Raw genomic sequence first — 20,031 nt, 5'->3', positions numbered from 1 at the left:
GTATGGGCTCATCAGGAGGCCTGATACCAAGATATCATGTGTCATATACAGTGATAGATAGCCACTATTATACCAGGCAAACTACATGACTCAGTAGGTCAGTTTACAGGGCAAAGGAGGCCCTGATAATTTTCCTTTAGAAATGCGTTGGTTGGCACCCTAAATAAAGCACGCAAGATGTCGACCCGCTTACTGTGATCTAACCCTAGAGGACCCTTGTACTAAAAAGTAACCCCTAGTCTGGATGAGTTTGGGAGAGCCAAAAAAAGCAGAATATCCACAAATATGGACAGAATGACTATCAAAAAATAGGTCATACGTTATTAAATGTAGATGCAATACATGAACCACATGTGCATAAACATACACACCAAAAAGGCCACAAGGAGTTGCTATGTAATAAAGTGCCAGTGCAAATCTCATACACTGCTCAAAAAAATAATGGGAACACAAAAATCTCGCATCCTACTGTAGATATCACTGAATGAAATATTCCCATTGTAAATCTTTATTCATTACATAGTGGAATGTGTTGAGAACAATAAAACCTGAAAATGATCAATGTAAATCACAACTAATATCCCACAGAGGTCTGGAGTTGGAATGATGCTCAAAATCAATGAAGTTACAGGCTTCAGTGGAAATGTCTCAAGACAGGGAATTGATGCTCCGTAGTGTGTGTGACCTCCACGTGCCTGTATGACCTCCCTACAACGCCTGGGCATGCTCCTGATGAGGCGGCGGATGGTCTCCTAAGGGATCTCCTCCCAGACCTGGACTAAAGCATCTGCTAACTCTTGGACAGTCTGTGGTGCAACGTGATGGTGGATGGTGCGAGACATGATGTCCCAAATGTGTTCAGTCAGATTCAGGTCTGGGGAATGGGCGGGCCAGTCCATAGCTTCAATGCCTTCATCTTGCAGGAACTGCTGACACACTCCAGCCACATGAGGTCTAGCATTGTCCTGCATTAGGAGGAACCCAGGGCCAACTGCACCAGCATATGGTCTCACAAGGGGTCTGACTATCTCATCTCGGTACCTACTGGCAGTCAGGCTACCTCTGGTGAGCACATGAAGGGCTGTGTGGCCCTCCAAAGAAATGCCACCCCACACCATTACTGACCCACTGCCAAATCGGTCATGCTGAAGAATGTTGCAGGCAGCAGATCGCTCCCCACGGCATCTCCAGACTCTATCACATCTGTCACATGTGCTCAGTGTGAACCTGCTTTCATCTGTGAAGAGCACAGGGTGCCGTTGGTGAATTTGCCAATCCTGGTGTTCTGTGGCAAATGCCAAGCGTCCTGCACGGTGTTGGGCTGTGAGCACAACCCCCATCTATGGACGTCGGGCACTCAGACCATCCTCATAGAGTCGGTTTCTAAACGTTGTGCAGACACATGCACATTTGTGGCCTGCTGGAGGTCATTTTGCAGGGCTCTGGCAGTGCTCTTCCTGTTCCTCCTTGCACAAAGGCTGAGGTAGCAGTCCTGATGCTGGGTTGTTGACCTCCTACGGTCCCCTCCACGTCTCCTGGTGTACTGGCCTGTCTCCTGGTTGCACCTCCAGCCTCTGGACACTATGCTGACAGACACAGCAAACCTTGCCACAGCTCGCATTGATGTGCCATCCTGGATGAGCTGCACTACCTGAGCCACTTCTGTGGGTTGTAGAGTCCATCTCATGCTACCACGAGTGTGAAAGCACAACCAACATTCAAAAATGACCAAAACATCAGCTAGAAAGCATTGGTACTGAGATGGGGGTCTGTGGTCCCCACCTGCAGAACCACTCCTTTATTGAGTGTCTTGATAATTGCCAATAATTTCCATCTGTTGTCTATTCCATTTGCACAACAGCATGTGAAATTGATTGTCAAACAGTGTTGCGTCCTAAGTGGACAGTTTAATTTCACAGAAGTTTGATTTTTTTAGTACAACAGATTCTCTTTATTTACCTTTGTAGTTTTTACCATCCGTTTCATTAAGTTTTTGGGGGGATACGAGAAGTTCTCAAGATTCTATCAATCAAACCTGAAAATCCACAGCATAAAGATGGAACATGTTTGGCATCTAAGTGCAGTCCAATGATAGATAGATATACTGTATATTCTTGTTTATTTTTTTCTGATTTGCATTGGCACATTTGATCTTTGACTTGGATCAAAGTCTGCCATGTCTCCGTGTTCTGGTGTGCACCATTTGGTCTGCTACAATGCAATGACTTGTAAACTGGCCCTTACTCGATATCGGACAGCAGTTCTGTGGAATCTGTGAAAAATTGTCGTCTGATAGATCCCCTCAGTACTGGAGCAGGACATTTAGTGTATAAATGGGATTCTAAAACATTTCTGAATATGTATTTGTATTCATAATATCCTGATTTAACGGCTGTTAAAAAGCTTCAGTCTGGGTTCAGTGTTGTTGATATGAGTAGTATCTACTAGGCATGGTGTACATAGAGAAGTGGGAATCCCACAGTATGTGAAATCGAATCTGTCCCTCTACTGCCACGTTTCGCGCCATCAAAAGCCACCTTCAAAAGTCATAGCAGGTCTCGAATTTGTAGAATGAATGAGGAATAGTACCTTTGAGGAGCGCCATCCCTTGCTTATTGGACTCTGAGACCTTTTACCCATCTGCAATGGTGACCGGGCTCAGGCTACATGTCCTGGTACTTCTTGCTTATGAGGAGATCTAGAGCCATGAACAATACCCTGTGTCATCACTTGGCCAGTAGGGATCACTGAAGTGATGTATGTTTCAGTATAGACAGCTGTGTATGCTCCTAATTTGCTTCTTCCAGTGCTTTTTACCATTATAAGGGCACTTTAAATGAAATTATGAGCCCCTTCCATTCTTTTGCACACTATTCTTTACTGAAAATTGTCACTTTACGTCAGTCAGAGTGGCGTCGGGCTACGGAGACCGTAAGTCACTCCTTTTCCCGTGATGCTAGTGTATACCAGTTACATTTCTGTAGCTGTAGATAGTTTGCATTACAGTTTTGTGTAAATATGAGGATTTTAAGGTCTGCTGCTGCATTAAGCCTCCGATTGATGTGTTGAATCAACACGTTATGTAACCATGAAATTCTGAGATCTGTTTTTTGGGGGTTTTTTTACATGGATTTATAAAAACTGCCAGAAGCTGTCATTGTTTTTACTTTGTGCTTTTGTAGAACTGTAAAGGCTTGTCATATGTGAGCATTTTTAGATAACTTTAGTTTGAAGATGTGTCAGTGAAGCCTTGGTTTTGATTTACTATCCCCTACAGACGTGATTAGAGCTATGACTATATGTAGTGGATTATCTTTCATAAGGCAGTGTCATAGCGTGGATGCGTTTTTTAATTATAGCAATCACTAAACGAAAATAAAGGATATCTTACTGGGAATTAGATATCGTAACACATCAATAGTGTAACAGTTTACTTCTATTCAGAGGTGTGTATAGAAAATGATGGAATGATTGGAATTAAATGAATGAAGGTGCTAAAAGAAGTAGCCACATGAGATAGATTAAAATAAATCCCTGCTAACATACAGCAAATTAAGCTTCTATAACAACAATCATGAATGGGTTACTAATTGGATAACATGGATTTTCTAAAGTAGACAGTCCATGTAAGCTTCTCAAATTGTCTATGGATCTTCCCTTCATTCTTTATCCTAATGGGCAGGGATTTTGGTGAATGTTTTCTTAAAGAACCACTCCATTAGTTTGTTTTTTTTCACCGCTGGAGTGGCGCTGTAAACACAAGTCCCCTGCTCCCGGTCATATAAACACACCCGTGACATCTTCATGTTTTTTCAGCAATGCAATGGTGTAAATACGCTCAGTTATGGGGTAAATTCTCCTTCATCATTTTTACCGTCAACGTGGCACTGCTGTATAGGGAGCTGCTCCGTTCACATACATAGGGCTGTGTTGCACTTCCCTACACTGCAGATAGATGGCAGTGCTGCGGTGGAGGGGAAAAAAATGCTGCTGCCCTTGTTCTTTTGCAAGGTCCTGAGAATCAGACCCCTTCTGATCAGTAAGATGGGCATCGCGGTCCAGGGCCTCCCATCTTCATGCGATGACTTCCTCTTCTTTGCTTCTGTCATTGCTCCTGTGCAGGCGTACTTTATCTGCCCTGTTGAGGGCAGAGAGTACTGCAGTGCACAGGCGCCAGGAAAGGTCCGAGAAGCCCAGCACCTGCGCACTGCAGTATTTTACGCTTCCATCAACAGGGCAAATAAAGTACGCCTGCGCAGGAGCAACGACAGAAGCAAGGAAGAGGACGTCATTGCATGAAGATGGGAGGCAGCGGACCTCGACTCCCATCGGACCGCACTGGACCGCCAACCCAGGTGAGTATAATATAACTTGTTTTTCTTATCTTTCAGGTTACATCGGGGGCTTATCTACAGCATTACAGAATGCTGTAGCTAAGCCCCTGATAGCGGTGGCCGAAGCTTATATACGAAAAAGTAGGTGACAGATTTCCTTTAAATACATTTACATTTGACCAGCTTAATTTTCCTGAAATTGCCTGCGCCCCCGACAACCAATGTGCAAAAATTTCGCACGGGCCAACTAGTATTGTCCTATTTATGCTTGAAGTAGGATTTTAGCTGTTCCATAGACCTTGGTTTTTGCTGCATTTTTCAATTTATAATGCACCAAATGTTTTCTTTTGGTGAACAGTCTGGACTGTGGGTGACCAGTTTCAGTCAAACTCTTCTCCTTGTTAGCCATACTGATGTGATGAATGCAGTGTGTGGTTAGCATTGTCTTGTTTAGATATGAAAGGCATTCCCTGAAATAGACATTGTCTAGATGGGAGAATATGTTGTTCTAAAACCTGTATGTAATGATCAGCATTGTTATTGCCTTTCAAGATGTTTAAGCCGCCAATGCCATAGGCACTAATGCAACCCCATACCGTCGGAGATGCAGACTTCTGAACTGTGGACTGATAAGATGAAAGGTCCCTCTCCTCTCGAATCCTCAGGACATGACGTCCCCGTTTTCCATAAAGAATTTCACATTTTGATTAATCTGACCACAGAACAGTTTTTTCCATTTTAAATTAGCTTTGGCCTAGAGAATATGGCAGCGTTCCTGGATTGTGTGGAGTTATGGCCTCTTCATTGCATTATAGAGCTTTAACTTGCATTGGTAGATTGCATTGTGAACTTTGTTTACAGAAAATTATTTCTGAAGTATCCCTGAGCCCATGCAGTGATTTCCATAACCGAATAATGACTGATTTTAATGCAATACCACCTGAGGGCCTGTAGATCATGAGCATTCAATATTGACCCTTCTGCACATGGATTTCTCCACAATATCTGAATCTTTTGATGTGCTATAGATGGTGGAATATTCAAATCCTTCGCAATTTTATGGTGAGTAACATTTATCTGATATTGTCCCACAATTTTTAGATGCAGTTGTTCAAGATTGGTGGCTTTCTGACCATCTTTGCTTCTGAGAGACACTGCCTCTCTAGCATGCTGTCTTTATACACTTATGTAACTCAGTTGAAAATTGAACCTCCTGCAGTAATTCATTAGTACCATTAACGTTTCCATCTTTTTCTTACCCCTTTTCCAATTTCTTTAGATGTGTTGCTGCCATCAATTTCCAAACGAGTAGACATTTTTTTATTTCATTTGAAAAAAAAAAATAATGTTCAACTTCTGAACTGTGTTCTCTGTTCTGTTGTGGCTAAAATGTGACTATAAGAGATTTTCAGATCATTGTGTTCTTGTTTTATTATATTTTACACAAGGTCCCAACTTTTCTTTGGAGTTGAGGTTGTAATTAGTGATGAGCGAATATACTCGTTACTCGAGATTTCTCGAGCATGCTCGGGGGTCCTCCGAGTATTTTTTAGTGCTCGGAGATTTAGTTTTTCTTGCCGCAGCTGAATAATTTACATCTGTTAGCCAGTATAAGTACATGTGGGGGTTGCCTGGTTGCTAGGGAATACCCACATGTAATCAAGCTGGCTAACAGATGTAAATCATTCAGCTGCGGCAAGAAAAACAAAATCTCCGAGCACTAAAAAATACTCAGAGGACCCCCTAGCATGCTCGAGAAGTCTCGAGTAACGAGTATATTCGCTTATCACTAGTTGTAATCATTGGGTTTTATTTTACCATTTTCTTGTTTTGTAGTCTTGAAATGTAATCACAAAAAATAAATGCAATCAGAGTATTCACTGTGAACCATAATAAGGAAAACCATGAAAAAGCAAAGTCAACATTGTCATAAAATTAGTAAAAAACATGGATTAAGGGATTTTAGATTTGTGATACTGAGCCTGTGGGTGAATCGTGAGAACTCTACGTAGACACATGTGCTGTTTTGGAAGGCATTGTCTTTTTTTTTTTTAAATTCTTTTGTCCACTTAACACATTAATTCTTATTCCTCTCTCCCAAGAACTGGCTGTAGAATGCTTATTCTGTTAAAGGAAAGTATGTCTTGAAGACAATATGCCACAGCAAACCACAATCTGTCTTCTTTTCATGAAGTTTACTTTTTCTGTTCGTGATCAGAATACTTTGTGGATTCTTGTACGGACAAGAATACTTCATGTGTAAAGGTTAATTTCTGATTTTACTCAGATTTAGTTTTCTAGTCTTGCCTCATCCGTTCATTTACTGTCTAAAAGTATTATAGGATCACATGAGAATGTGGTATTCATTCTGCAAATCTTTCTTAGCCTTCAGTTCATAATAAGATTAACATGATCTTCATCACATATATGTTCTGAATATTCTACTTCCTCAAGGAAATAAAATGGGGTCAATTTAGGGGCATAGCTGTAAAATTAAAAAGTCTAAGGGGCAGTAAATGGCCTTGACTTAACCTCACAGTTTTCATTCATCACAGCTCTGTTCAGTTTCATGTTCACATACCCGCCTTATTTTTTATTTTTCATACATTTGTTACATCACGCATAGTGGCTTCCCATCACATGAAGGTGTTTAAGAAAACCATAGTTCCATACCTTTCTTCCATTTGCTGTTTTAATCTAATTACACACTGTTAAAGTTTCAAATCTTTTGATTCCATGTTGGTGATGCCATTTAGGTTTCATGTATGGGCTCTAAGAACTCTTTATCTATAAAAATCAATTTAGGGGTTTCATTTATCAAGTCATAGTAGTACAAATACCATATTTTATGGATGAGATTTAAAAAAGAAAAGATAAAATTAATTGATGTAAAAATTTCTTAAGTACAATGAGTGTTAGATTTAACTTTTTGTTGTGCTGTGTGAGCATCCTGCAGCTGAGGAACATATATTGCAATTTGCATAATTTCATGGTAGCTGTCACTACCAACCATTAATACAGGCCGATTGGACTGGCAACATACGGTCTCACGAGGCTTCAGAGGTGTGGTTTATAGAGCAAGAGGAGCAAAGTTATTACATTATATATAATCAATGTTAAAAGTACACAGTGTTCAGAAAAATATACAAAAGAAGTTACAAAATGGGAACAAAACAATACAGTATATACAATTACATTTATTTTATCATTTTTATTTTATGTATTAAACCTGATGTCGCAGGAGTGGCTTTCATTCTTTTGAAGGGGAGCTCTTTGTTTTTGGAAACTGTACAGAACTACAGCGGACTGTATCTCCCAGGACTGACAATGACAAAAACTCAAACTCTGATTTAATTAGCTAGAGGTTATGCCCACATACCTCCCCTTGATGAGCTCATATGGGGGCTGGTCATGGGATGTGGCTAGGTCTTAGGCCGGTGTTACACTTGCAACTGCAATGCGAGAAACTCGCCTCAATACCCAGCACTGTTCAGACCGGAGCGCTCAGAAGAATTAAGAGATCTGTAATTTTTATTATAAGTTCACTTCAACTGTGAGAGACCGAATCTAAAAATAACAACCAGAAAATCGCATTGTATGAGTTTTAAATAATTTAAATAGCATTTTATTGCTTGAAATAAGTATTTGATCACCTACCAAGCAGCAAGAAATCTGTTAGTTTTTCTTTAAGAAGCCTCCTACTCTGCACTCATCTGTATTAATTGCACCTGTTTGAACTTGTTACCTGTATAAAAGACATCTGTCCACACAATCAATCACACTCCAACCTCTCCACCATGGCCAAGACCAAAGAGCTGTCTAAGGGCACCAGAGACAAAGTTGTAAAGCTGCACAAGGCTGGGATGGGCTAGAGGACAACAGGCAAGACGCTTGGTGAGAAGGCAACAACTGTTGGCACAATTATTAGAAAATGTAAGAAACACAAGATGACTGTCAATCTTCCTTGGTCTGTAGGGCTTCAGGTAAGATCTCACCACGTGGGGTAAGGAAGATTCTGAGAAAGGTCAGGAATAAACCCAGAACTACATGGGAGGACCTGGTCAATGACCTGAAGAGAGCTGGGACCACAGTCTCCAACATTACCGTTAGTAACACACTATGCCGTCATGGATTAAAATCCTGCAGGGCACGCAAGATCCCCCTGCTCACACCAGCACATGTCATGGCCCATTTTAAGTTTGCCAATAATCATCTGGATGATTGAGGAGGCATAGGAGAAGGTCATGTGGTCGGTGAGACCAAATGTTCAACTCGCATGGCAGTATATGGAGGTAGAAAATAAGAACATCGTCTCTTTAAATCTTTGGTTGGTTTATTGTTATAGGAAGGGAAAATAAACAGTCTTTCTGGCTAAAATGGAAAATAATAAAATTAACAATGCAACAAAGTCTATACGTATGCTGGTAGCACCCCGCTGTGGAGCAATACAGGTTCAGACTCTCTTCAGAACACCACAACCATTGGAGAACCTCCCTCCAGTGTAGCTGGACCCCGGCTGCCTCTAGAGCCCAGTGATTTAAGCCTCAGACTACATGACTGTGACATTACACAGGTCCTATTAGCACACAGCAGTGCTCGGAAATGTAGATGGAGATACGGTGGACATGCTCCCACCCGCTCTATGAATGTCCACTAAAAACCAGCCCATAATGTAACTTTAATTTTACTCTTCCAACACTTAGTGTGCTGGAGGAAACTACTCTGGTTTCACATCACTGACGCCAACATGCGCAGTGACACATATCTCCCCTCCAGCACTACACTAGTGACTTTGTCACACAAAATAGAAAGTTTTGGCATCAACTCCACTCGCTATGTTTGGAGGAAGAAGGATGAGTACAACCCAAGAACACTGTCCTACAGTGAAGCATGGTGGGGGAAACATCTGACTTTGGGGGTGCTTTTCTGCAAAGGGGACAGAATGTCTGCACCGTATTAGAGGATGGATGGGGTGATGTATTGCGCAATTTTGGCCAACAACCTCCTTCCCTCAGTAAGATCATTGAAGCTGGGTCGTGCCTACGTCTTTCAGCATGACAATGACCTGAAATGCACAGCCAGGGCAACTAAGGAGTGGCTCTGAAAGAACCATTGCAAGGTCCTGGAGTGGACTAGCCAGTCTCCAGACCTGAAGCCAATAGAAAATCTTTGGAGGGAACTGAAACTGAATGTTGGCCAACAGCGCCGGAACCTGAAAAATGTAGAGAAGATCTGTATGGATGGGTGCGCAAAAATCCCTGCTGCAATGTGTGCAAAATTTAAGCACTACAGGAAACGTCTGACCTCTGTAATTGCAAACAAATGTTTCTGTACCCAATATTAAGTTCTGGTTTTTCTATTGTATCATACTTATTTCATGCAATAAAAGGCAAATTAACTATGTAAAAATAATACAATGTGATTTTCTGGATTTTATTTTTAGATGCTGTCTCTCACAGTTGAAGTGTATCAATGATAAAAATTACAGACCTCTCCATTCTTTGTAGATGGAAGAACGTGAAAAATCAGCAGTGTAGTATCAAATACTGATTTTCCCCACTGTATGTTGTCATGCTTCTGTAATATTTTAATTTGGGACTGATGCGGCGACCACCCAGGGATGTAAGTCAATGCGTTACGTTCGCCACTCTGTCACAATGCCGAAAATATGTCTACCATAACTGTAAGACCGATGCCGTTCACAAAAAAGCATTATTAATAAGATACCAGTGTCTGACTGCAATTGTTCAATGTTGCTTTGAATGGAGGAAGCCTTTACCTCTGAAGGTGTTGGATTTGTACTTCTCCGTCTCTTAAATATACGGATCCTAGACTGTATAGAAAAAGAGAACTGAGTCATAGCTAATTTTGGAAAATACAAATATATTTTTATTTATACCAAATAGTACACAAAACAGACAAATGTAAAAAGGAGCACATGTAAAACAGTCAAATGGACTAGAGATAAACACTGGGTCAGTGATACAAAGATCCCAAGATATCAGGTGCCGGCTACAGAGCTGTGCATCATGGGTATATAGAGGTTTAAATGTGTCACCATATAAATAGTAATCAAAAAAGCAGGTGTTGCTAGGTGCTTGAAGAGCAGGATATTCCTGTAGGTGCTTAATGCTACCCCTGGATAGATCACAGCGCTTATACTGCCTTCATATTTCTAGTAAACCAGTAAGTATTGGTGGCACAGAGAAACAAAATGTGAAAGGTCTAAGTCAGATTACATTACCCGTCATGATGTAGAGCAGTGGAGCCGGGACCAATTCCCCAACGCACGTTTCAGTACGAGATGACCTTCTTCAGGGGGTGACACACATTTTGTTTCTCTGTGCCACCAATACTTACTGGTTTACTAGAAATATGAAGGCAGTATAAGTGCTGTGATCTATCCAGGGGTAGCATTAAGCACCTACAGGAATATCCTGCTCTTCAAGCACCTAGCAACACCTGCTTTTTTGATTACTATTTATATGGTGACACATTTAAACCTCTATATACCCATGATGCACAGCTCTGTAGCCGGCACCTGATATCTTGGGATCTTTGTATCACTGACCCAGTGTTTATCTCTAGTCCATTTGACTGTTTTACATGTGCTCCTTTTTACATTTGTCTGTTTTGTGTACTATTTGGTATAAATAAAAATATATTTGTATTTTCCAAAATTAGCTATGACTCAGTTCTCTTTTTCTATATATTGCTAATGTTGAGTCGCTAACTCATAATATGCAATTAGCATATAGATGTAGATTTGCACATCGTATTACATATTTATAATAATGGTTTGGAGAGGTTATATATTATAGGATCCTAGACTGTGTCTGGCACGCAGCAGATACTCTGCTGAAATTACATGCTCACTGCAGGAGGTCCTAGTTCAATAGGGATTGGAGTGTTAGCTCTTTTTCACTTCCCCAGTTAGAATTAATCCAATAAGTTCAATGTGAGGGTGATACGTCTCCTCTCCAGAGATGGCTTTATAGATTTAACAATTACATCTGTGACTGTGAATATGGTGATTGTACGTTGACATCCCTATGGGCTTATTTTATTGATGTCAAGACACATGGTTAATAGAAGGCCACAGAGCTGCCGCTCACAGCCCAGAAAAGTAAAGTGATGAAGTTGGAAGTAATTGCAAACAAACTATACATTGGGAAAATGTTCCTAATGGTCCACTTTTTAGATAAAAATACATACTCTGTCTTTCTAAGGGAAACCCACTGCACAAAACAAAACCTCTTGAACATCAACATGGATCTGCACAAAGTTCTGGTTTTGCGCTGTGTAATTCATGGTTAATAAACTATGTTACAGAAATGTAGGGCACAGACCAGGAGCTATTAGTCAGAATTTATACGAAGACGGGTGTTCAATGTGCGATCGCTGTGCCAGGGGGTGCAAGTGGGTCAAGTCCTGGACAATGGCTGGATTACTGCCTTGGGTTAGACAAGAGTCCTTTTAGGAGACACTATTTGTACTGAAGGATTTTTTTTTTGTTCTGTGTTCTCATTAAAACTTTTTAGCGCAATTAATTAAATGTATTTATATCCTGGCTCTGTGTGATACTATCGTGCTGGTAATCCATTAGGCTGGCTGGTAGCATTGTTTGTAACTTGGGAGAATAAAGCGGTGCCAAAGACAGCTTGTGCCCAAAACCATTCAGATCTATTTAGGCACATGCATACTTTCTAGTTCTTTTTTATTTTCTGAACATCCATTGTCAGCATGACAAAAACACTTATTTCATTTGTCATGGAATTGTTGGTAACAGGAAAAGCATTATTGTACATCATGTCAGTGGATTGGAAACGACGGCCTCCCAGAAGTTGGAAAGCAGGCCTGATTTTGCAATTGCTTGTATATCTCCCAAAATAACCTTGAGGAGGTATTTCAATCTTGGACATTTATTTTATATACACTGGCCACAAATGCCAATGGGTATTGTCACTAGTTTACCGCATCAGAGAGGAGCCAGAAGACCGCAGCGTCTGATTTCTCCTACTTCTGCACTGATTAGAAGCACTTCACCTTCATATTAAACGGTGTTAATTTACTTTAGCAGTGCAGGTGTTAATTTGCTCGGTTGAGAGCTCCCGGAAGCTTTCCTGCTTTAAGGCTCTCAGCTGTTCACTGTTAGCCACTCCCCTCTCCTATATTATCTGGGTCCTGGTTAGCACTCATTGTCTTTGGCTTATTCTGCATGGCTGGAGGTTTTAGTGGTTATTATTGGAGAAGGCTTTTGGTGGATTTATTTGTGACTGTTGCTAGGTTTTGACTGTGATATTTCCCTTCTCCTGCTTTGGTTTAGCTCCATCCTCCACTCCCCGGAGTTTACCTCTGTTGTTTGTGTGTATATTTTATATGATTGGTATTTTCCTTTATGCCTGTGTATTACCTTGTCAGTTGGTGTATTACAGTACACTACTACTCCCCTCTTCCGAGTGGAGGAAGGGTACAGACCGAGGGCGGATTCAGGAGCTAAGGCAAGGTACCTGGCCCTGCATCTTCACCATCCGAAGTAATCGGGAACTGGGCGAGCTAAGGCGTCCCTAGTGTTAGGAACAGATAAAGAGCCGACCGGTATGTTACCTCCTAAGAGAACAATGGCTCCTGATTGACAAATGCTTAAGTGTTGTATGGGAGGTGGCTTCACTTGCATCCAGCCTTCTCTATTGAAGTCTATGGTCTTGACAGAGTAAGTTGAGGAAGGAGCACGCGCTATTGCATTCGATGTCAAATATGGTGAACACAATCAATAAACAGGGCTTACCATATTCCTCAGTTGCCTTTCATGAGTTGTGCAGGGGTCATTACATGCTGATTGGTACTGTTGCCAAGGCAAGTGTCCAACGCCTAGGTTGCCATTAATAGGATCCGTGCGTGATGCTAAGGGTGACAGTTGCCTCAGCAACTGTATGGCCAAGCGCACAGTGACGTCTCTCTACCGTCAATGATAAATTAAGCTGGACAGTATTCTTAAACCACCTCTATGAGTATTTGCACTTCTGGGTCGATCTTTCGAAGTTTCAATGCAATTTAGAATAAATTAAGCAACTTTGAAAGCCAATTTAAAATATATATGCATCGAGTGCCAACCTATATTTCTTCAGAGTTACAGACTACTCATAATTCAGTCTACACAATGTGTGTCTATAGTCTGTAGCCAGTTAGATTAGTTTGGTTTGCATCAGAGCTGTTAACACAATTTGCTAGGTAGGTTATTTTTAAGTTGTTCTTTGTGTTTGCAGAGTTCCGTAAAGGCAATCTCTTTTAGTACTAAGTCATCTATATGGACATGTAGGTCATAGGAAAATGAATTAGATCATACCTTGATATCAGTTTGGTGTCTTATTACAGAGATACCCATGTTTTTTATATATGTAAATGTACTGTTCCAGGCTATGGGCCGGACACTGATCTGCATGAGACTCTGCCTCCAGTGATTATTTTAAATGCATGTGTAATGACTGCTCTCTGCTCTCCTAATCTCACTGCAGAGCTGTGTGTGATTATACCTGACACATCTGCAGGTTCCTCTTAGGGCTTTAGCTTCCATCTCACAGGCAGCCGCTGTTGTTATAGTGTTACAATACATCAGAGCTGTGCAAGCTGCAGCTGCTAATGTATTTGTTATGAGACAAAGTTCAGTTCTACTTTTCTGTGTTCGTTACATGCCTCATACTGGTAATGCCTCCTTTTATTTAAGATACCATATATACTCGTGTATAAGCAGAATTTTTCAGCACATTTTTTTTGTGCTGAAAACTTTCCCCTCGTCTTATACACTAGTCACCGTCCAGAAAGCCGTCAGGAGTAGTGGGCGGCGGAGCAGCGGGTGACAGGAGCCGGCGGCTTCCAGCACACATCATACTCGCCTACCTGCACTCCCTCGGTGCTGGCACTGCATCTTGTTCCGGCCGCCGGCACCTCTTCCTGCCAAGTGATCATGTGGTACCACTCATTAAGGCTGGGTTCACATTACGTTATAGGCGTCCGTTAGATGGACTACGTTACACCGCGGCATAACGCGGTGTAACGTAGTCCGTTAACGCTGCCATTAAGTCCTATGTCGGACGCATCGCTAGCGCATGCCCACAATGGGCATGCGCTAGCGATGTGCCGTCATTGCGTGACGGACCCTGGGACGTGGGCTGCAGCGTTTCCGGGTCCGTCACCGCTAGCGCAGATAGAGCATCTGCTAGCTCTATCTGCGCTAGCGCGATGACATATCGGCACTTGCGTTAACAGCAGCCCCTTAACGCATGTGTTGAACGGGCTGCTGTTAACGCAATGTGAACCTAGCCTAAGGTAATGAATATGCACGCGTCTCCCCTCCCATAGGCTTGGAGCGCATACTCATTACCTTAATGAGCAGTTCCACATGATCGCTCGGCAGGAAGAGCTGCAGGCAGGCACCAGCTGCCGCAACGAGATGCAGTGCCAGCACGGAGGGCTCGGAGATAGGTGAGTAGGATGTTTTCTTTTTTTTTCAGTAGGAAACATGCACACAGGGATAGGGGATAAGGAGGCATGCATACAGGGACGGAATGGGGGAGGCATTCATACCAGGACAGGGATGGCGAGGTATTCATACCAGGACAGGGAAGGGGGAAGTATTCATACAAGGACAGAGAAGGGGGAAGCATACATACCGTACAATGGCAGGGACAGGGGAGGCATGCAGACAGGGATGGGGAGGCATTCATACCAGAACAGGGAAGGGGGAGCCATGCATAGCAGGACATGGATGAGGGGGCAATGCATACCCGGCTTATACTCGAGTCAATAAGCTTATCCAGTTTTTCATGGTAAAAGTAGGTCCCTGGGCTTATACTCGGGTTGGCTTATACTCGAGTATATACGGTAATATCTGGAGGTAGATTCTCAATGAGATCAGTGGTCTACAGTCCCGAACAGCTCATTTACATATTAAAAAAATGTTGCTTTCTCTGAAATAAGACATCAGATCACAGATATTAAGGTATCATTTTATTCTGCTTCTTATGACTTGCATTTCCATATAGATGGCTTAGGAGGGTTGATCCTACTGACAGATGCTCTTTAATTTTTATTGCATTAATTTTAGTGTCTAAAATAGCACCTATCCTATAGAATATATGGTAGTAGGGTCTGCCTACCTACGTATAACCGTTACAATTAAATAAATCTATGGTAATCTTTATTGGAAATAACCTGCTTGATAATAAGTGGTTGTCTAGGACTTCTATATTGATGGACTGTTTTTAGGATAGGTATAAATGTACCCCTTTAAGGAAACTTGCTCTTTATTCCCTCTGTATGACCTGTAGCAGAGAGCCATCACAAAGAACATCTTTCAGTCAGATTCACGTCACCGTTGATGTATTGCTTGGCCGTCCATAAATTAGAAATATGTAATCAGATGCATCTGGTGACCAGAGGTTGGAGACGCCGATCATCTATTTAGAAAGAGATTGCCTTCGTGAATCAACCTTTTTAACGCATAGAAAGATTTGTTGTTGTTTTTTTTACTTCAAGTCGAGACAGTACTATTACAGAAAATGTAGAGTAAATGGATCGAGCTAAATGGATTTGACCCAAAATATCTACGAGATATGTTGAAAAGAGCCAGTGTATGCTGCTGGTGGGATGTAGACTTCTTCATTCCTCCTCAGTTTTGTTTGCTTTTAGTTACCAATGTAGTAAAGCATAGGAATCATGTTTTAAAACAGCAAGTCCAGTAAAATATACAAATAAGTTTCTCCTAGCAGATAAGATATACATAGAAATCCCATTTGGATTGCGTATAAATTGCAATAAATGTTTCGGATCCTGAATAGGCACGTCTTGTAGCTCCTGAGTCTTGACCAGTGTCTACAGCTAGTTATTCATTCACTACAGTATCGCTTTTCATCAATCAACCGATTACCTTCTCCCTTGTATACTCCAATCTTATAGATATCCTCTTGTCTTAAGGTGCACTTACATTGCACAATTTTTGGAAATAAGCTCGTTTAACGATAATCGGCCAGTGTAGACAGGCTGCCATTCACCCTATGAAGTGGGAAAAAATTTGTTCGTTGGGTGAGTTGATTTTTAATTGGCCAACAGTGATCTATTACTGATCGTTCTGTGCGTAACGGACGCCCGGTCTAAACAGGCTATTAACCGGAGATTGGCAAATGTAGCCCTTTTGAGGGTTCGTTTAATGGCCGCGGGTTGTCTAATATAATTGCACCCATAAAAGGGTTATCTAATAGTTGCCCACTCAGCTCCCAATTAAGTAAATAAAGAGATGTTTGCAGATGCACATCTTCTTTATGGGCACAAATCTCAATGGGTCCCATTTTTGAAATGGCTGCTTTTCCCTATTGGTAGGACCTTTAGCCGTTGGACATTTATAATTTCCTTTCAGTATGTTCTGGATGGGAAAATGTATTTCTATTAATATTAGCTATGGAGAATTCTAAGCCCAGCCGCCGACCTATTTCTTTCATGGTCTGTTGGAAGCTCAGGAACAGTGGATAAGAATTTAGCTTTCTTACATTTTTCTCTCTTTAGATATCAGGTTGACTTATCCTTTAATATAGTAGACAAGATTCCAGGATCATTTGTAATAAAAGTATTATAGTGCATAGCTCTTCTGTTCTCAAGAGCTTGAGGCTTTAGTCACATAACTCAGATTATTGCATTTTACTGATTTCTTTGTATGTTTTCCATGAAGGAGGCTTTAAAATTGACATCATGTTTTCAAGTGCCTCCTGATGCAAAGCAGAGACACTTAAACAATTAGCAATTGCTCACACAAGTGAGTTGGGAGAATGCTTTGATTTCTGTAGCCCTGAATGAAGTCTACAAACAATACAAATTTGCACATTTAGCTATACATGGTAGAAGTTTGCATGTCATGGTGATCTCAGCCAAATTGCTTTTCAAGTCTTTCATTACCACATACTTTTTAGCCAGAAATTCACCTTCTTCAATACCTGAAAATTAGAATGGATTTGTGTGCATGTACAGTAGCTTACCTCCAAGAATGCCAATTACCAGTTACAGAGTATTGTAGCCTAATCTATAGATAAAAAAAAAAAACACAAAGTAAACTTCAGTCTCATATGTCAGCAGATTTCACCTGCATATATAAGCCTCCCATACTCTTTACATAGTGATCTACCAAACAATGGTTTTAGCTGACTGCTCGACCAGCAGCTATCTTACCATCACTTCCATACACAGGAGAGCTCAGATGGCTGAACACTCCTGTGTCCTCTATGAGAGAGCCACTGACTCACTCCTCTGGTGGTGATTTATCCGAGGAAAAGAAAAGAACAATTGGCTGTCTGAAATGTAACTGGCTGGATATTCCTCTCTCCTGACAAAATTTGTCGGGGGAGAGTTGAGAGGCCACATACACATTAGACTATCTACCAAACCCATCGATATTGTCCTTTTAGACCTGGTGAGGGAATGCAAAAAATCAATTTTATCAGATGTAAATACTGTAAAATAAATTATTTATAGTCATACTTGTCTAGATCTGCTCTAAGATCTTTTTGAAGGGTGTGAAGAACTACACCTCACAGCCCCGCCTGACGTCATTAATAGGTCGGGGGTCACGCAGTACCGTCTCCCCACTTTCACTAACGTGACGTTCTGGGGACACGTAATGTCAGCTTGGCACAGTTTTACACAGACTCCCCTTGTCCACACGGGCACGGGGAGTGAGAAAGGATGGTGCACGCAACCGCCAGCTTGGCACAACACTTGCTCACAAACCTGACAGGCTGGAAGACCCCTTTAACGAGCACCAGTGAAATGGGATTATATTGTGTCACAAACCAGCCCCGGTAGAATGTGACGTGAAACAGAACACGCACATGTGGATTCTCGCAGCCCACAGTTAAATTGGATATTTAATCGCCTTAATAATAATAATAATCTTTATTTTTATATAATATATAAATTATATATAGCACTAACTAACACTATATAGCACTAACATATTTCGCAGCACTTTACAGGTTGCACACATTATCATTGATGTCCCCGTTGGGGCTCACAATCTAAATTTCCTATCGGTATGTCTTTGGAATGTGGGAGGAAACCAGAGTACCAGAAGGAAACTCACGCAAACACGGAGAGAACATACAAACTCTTTGCAGATGTTGTCCTTGGTGGGGTTTGAACCCAGGACTCCAGCGCTGCAAGGCTGCTGTGCTAACCACTGCGCCACCGTGCTATCTTAAGGCAATACTAGGAAAAACAGTATATACGCAATGGATATACATATACGATGATCAGATACGTAAATACAGGTGGTAGTACAATAAGTATAAGCAGATTATACAAAGGTCCGTTACCATTTGGATGTTGGGCCTTGGTGCTGCACAGCCACATGGGAGGTGTGGGGTGCCAGCGGTTTTTGTTTTTTTCCAACACGATATGATGGCGTGTCCTCCCTTAGAAGAGAGCCCTGGACCACAGCCTTGCACAAGCAATTAACCCCTTGGTTGGTCACTCACTTTCCTGCCCCCGGGATAGCCCTAGTTTCCTTGCCCTTGGGTCTGACAGCTGAAACCTCAAAACCTATGATGGATCATGACTTCTCAACAGAAGGTCATTGGTAGGTTTCATTAGCGCCATCGGATCCTTCCAGGCCCCCGTTACGCTTGGAGACCAAACTCTGTTTTGTTACTTTTCTTCTACTAGTTGCTCTACATATCTCCCCACCCCTGGGTGCTAGAACAGGTTGAGATCCAGGCAGGCGTTTTTCCCATTCCCACAATCTCGGAAACGTAGCCAGTATACGGCTAAGATGTACGATAACTTCTTATGAAATTACAGCTCCCGTTCATCTGGGAGGTTTCTTTGTAACCTGCCAGAAAGGCCTTGGTCCCAGTTAGGCTGCTAGGACTGTGAATTTTTCCCCTTGGAGCTTTTGAAGCTGTATCACCTGTTCAACCAGGTGTCCTGTCTCAGCTTAACATTTTGAAGGAGGTCTTTAATCTCTGGCCGGATATGATAGTCCCACATGAAATTATATCCCCCATATTCTTCACAAAGGGGTTATCCAAGATATTGATTATTAGGATATAGTGTGACAACCTAGGCCCTTTTTCCCATAAAATTCACTGTAGTAAAGGTGCATTTTGGTGATTCGAATAATAAATTCAAACCGAATTGAAGAGTGCTTTGTATCCCATTGTTATCTGTTAAACACGTGTTTTGTTTTTTTTCTCCTTGCAGCTTGGGTTGGATCTCTTGCCATGGGAATGATCTTCTTCTGCTCTCCAATTGTCAGCATCTTCACAGACCGGCTGGGATGTCGAAAGACCTCATCTGGAGGAGCTGCATTGGCTTTCATTGGATTGTTGTCAAGTTCTTTCACCAAGTAAGCTTGTGATTCTCATGTCGCACATTCTTTGTTTGGTACTAAACACCTGTTCTCTCAGCTCTTTACCTTCATTATAGACCAGGCTACCGCGAAGCACAAAACTACTCCTCTTTGTTTTATGAGGTAGATCTACTCTGTGATCTCTACCGTGGCATACAATTTAATGTATCATATATCCTTTATTATATCCCCTTAAAATTAATTTTTATTATTAATATTTTAAAATTACACCACCCAGTGCTCAGTGGTACAAAAATACCAAAAAATGATATAGACCAAGGTCTAACGCATACCCTGCAATGGCCT

The 20,031-nt window shown here is 41.6% G+C and overlaps 1 protein-coding gene and 1 long non-coding RNA gene across 2 annotated transcripts in view; one reads left to right on the top strand and one right to left on the bottom strand.

Annotated features, from left to right (window-relative positions):
• LOC143805557 (uncharacterized) overlaps positions 1–13,233 on the bottom strand; it is a 102,924-nt gene extending 89,691 nt beyond the window's left edge. The window contains exons 1-2 of the long non-coding RNA XR_013221266.1: positions 13,123–13,233; positions 7,008–7,121 (exon numbers count right to left, since the gene is read on the bottom strand). This is a non-coding gene — a long non-coding RNA (uncharacterized LOC143805557). The remainder of the gene's footprint in view (positions 1–7,007; positions 7,122–13,122) is intronic.
• SLC16A2 (solute carrier family 16 member 2) overlaps positions 1–20,031 on the top strand; it is a 205,410-nt gene that overhangs the window by 156,730 nt on the left and 28,649 nt on the right. Inside the window, exon 2 of the mRNA XM_077285051.1 lies at positions 19,578–19,722. Coding sequence (XP_077141166.1) covers positions 19,578–19,722 — 145 coding nt within the window. The remainder of the gene's footprint in view (positions 1–19,577; positions 19,723–20,031) is intronic.

Source organism: Ranitomeya variabilis, chromosome 2 (assembly GCF_051348905.1).
Source record: "Ranitomeya variabilis isolate aRanVar5 chromosome 2, aRanVar5.hap1, whole genome shotgun sequence".
Classification (NCBI taxonomy): Eukaryota; Metazoa; Chordata; class Amphibia; order Anura; family Dendrobatidae; genus Ranitomeya; species Ranitomeya variabilis.
This window is presented reverse-complemented; position numbering and strand designations above follow the sequence as displayed.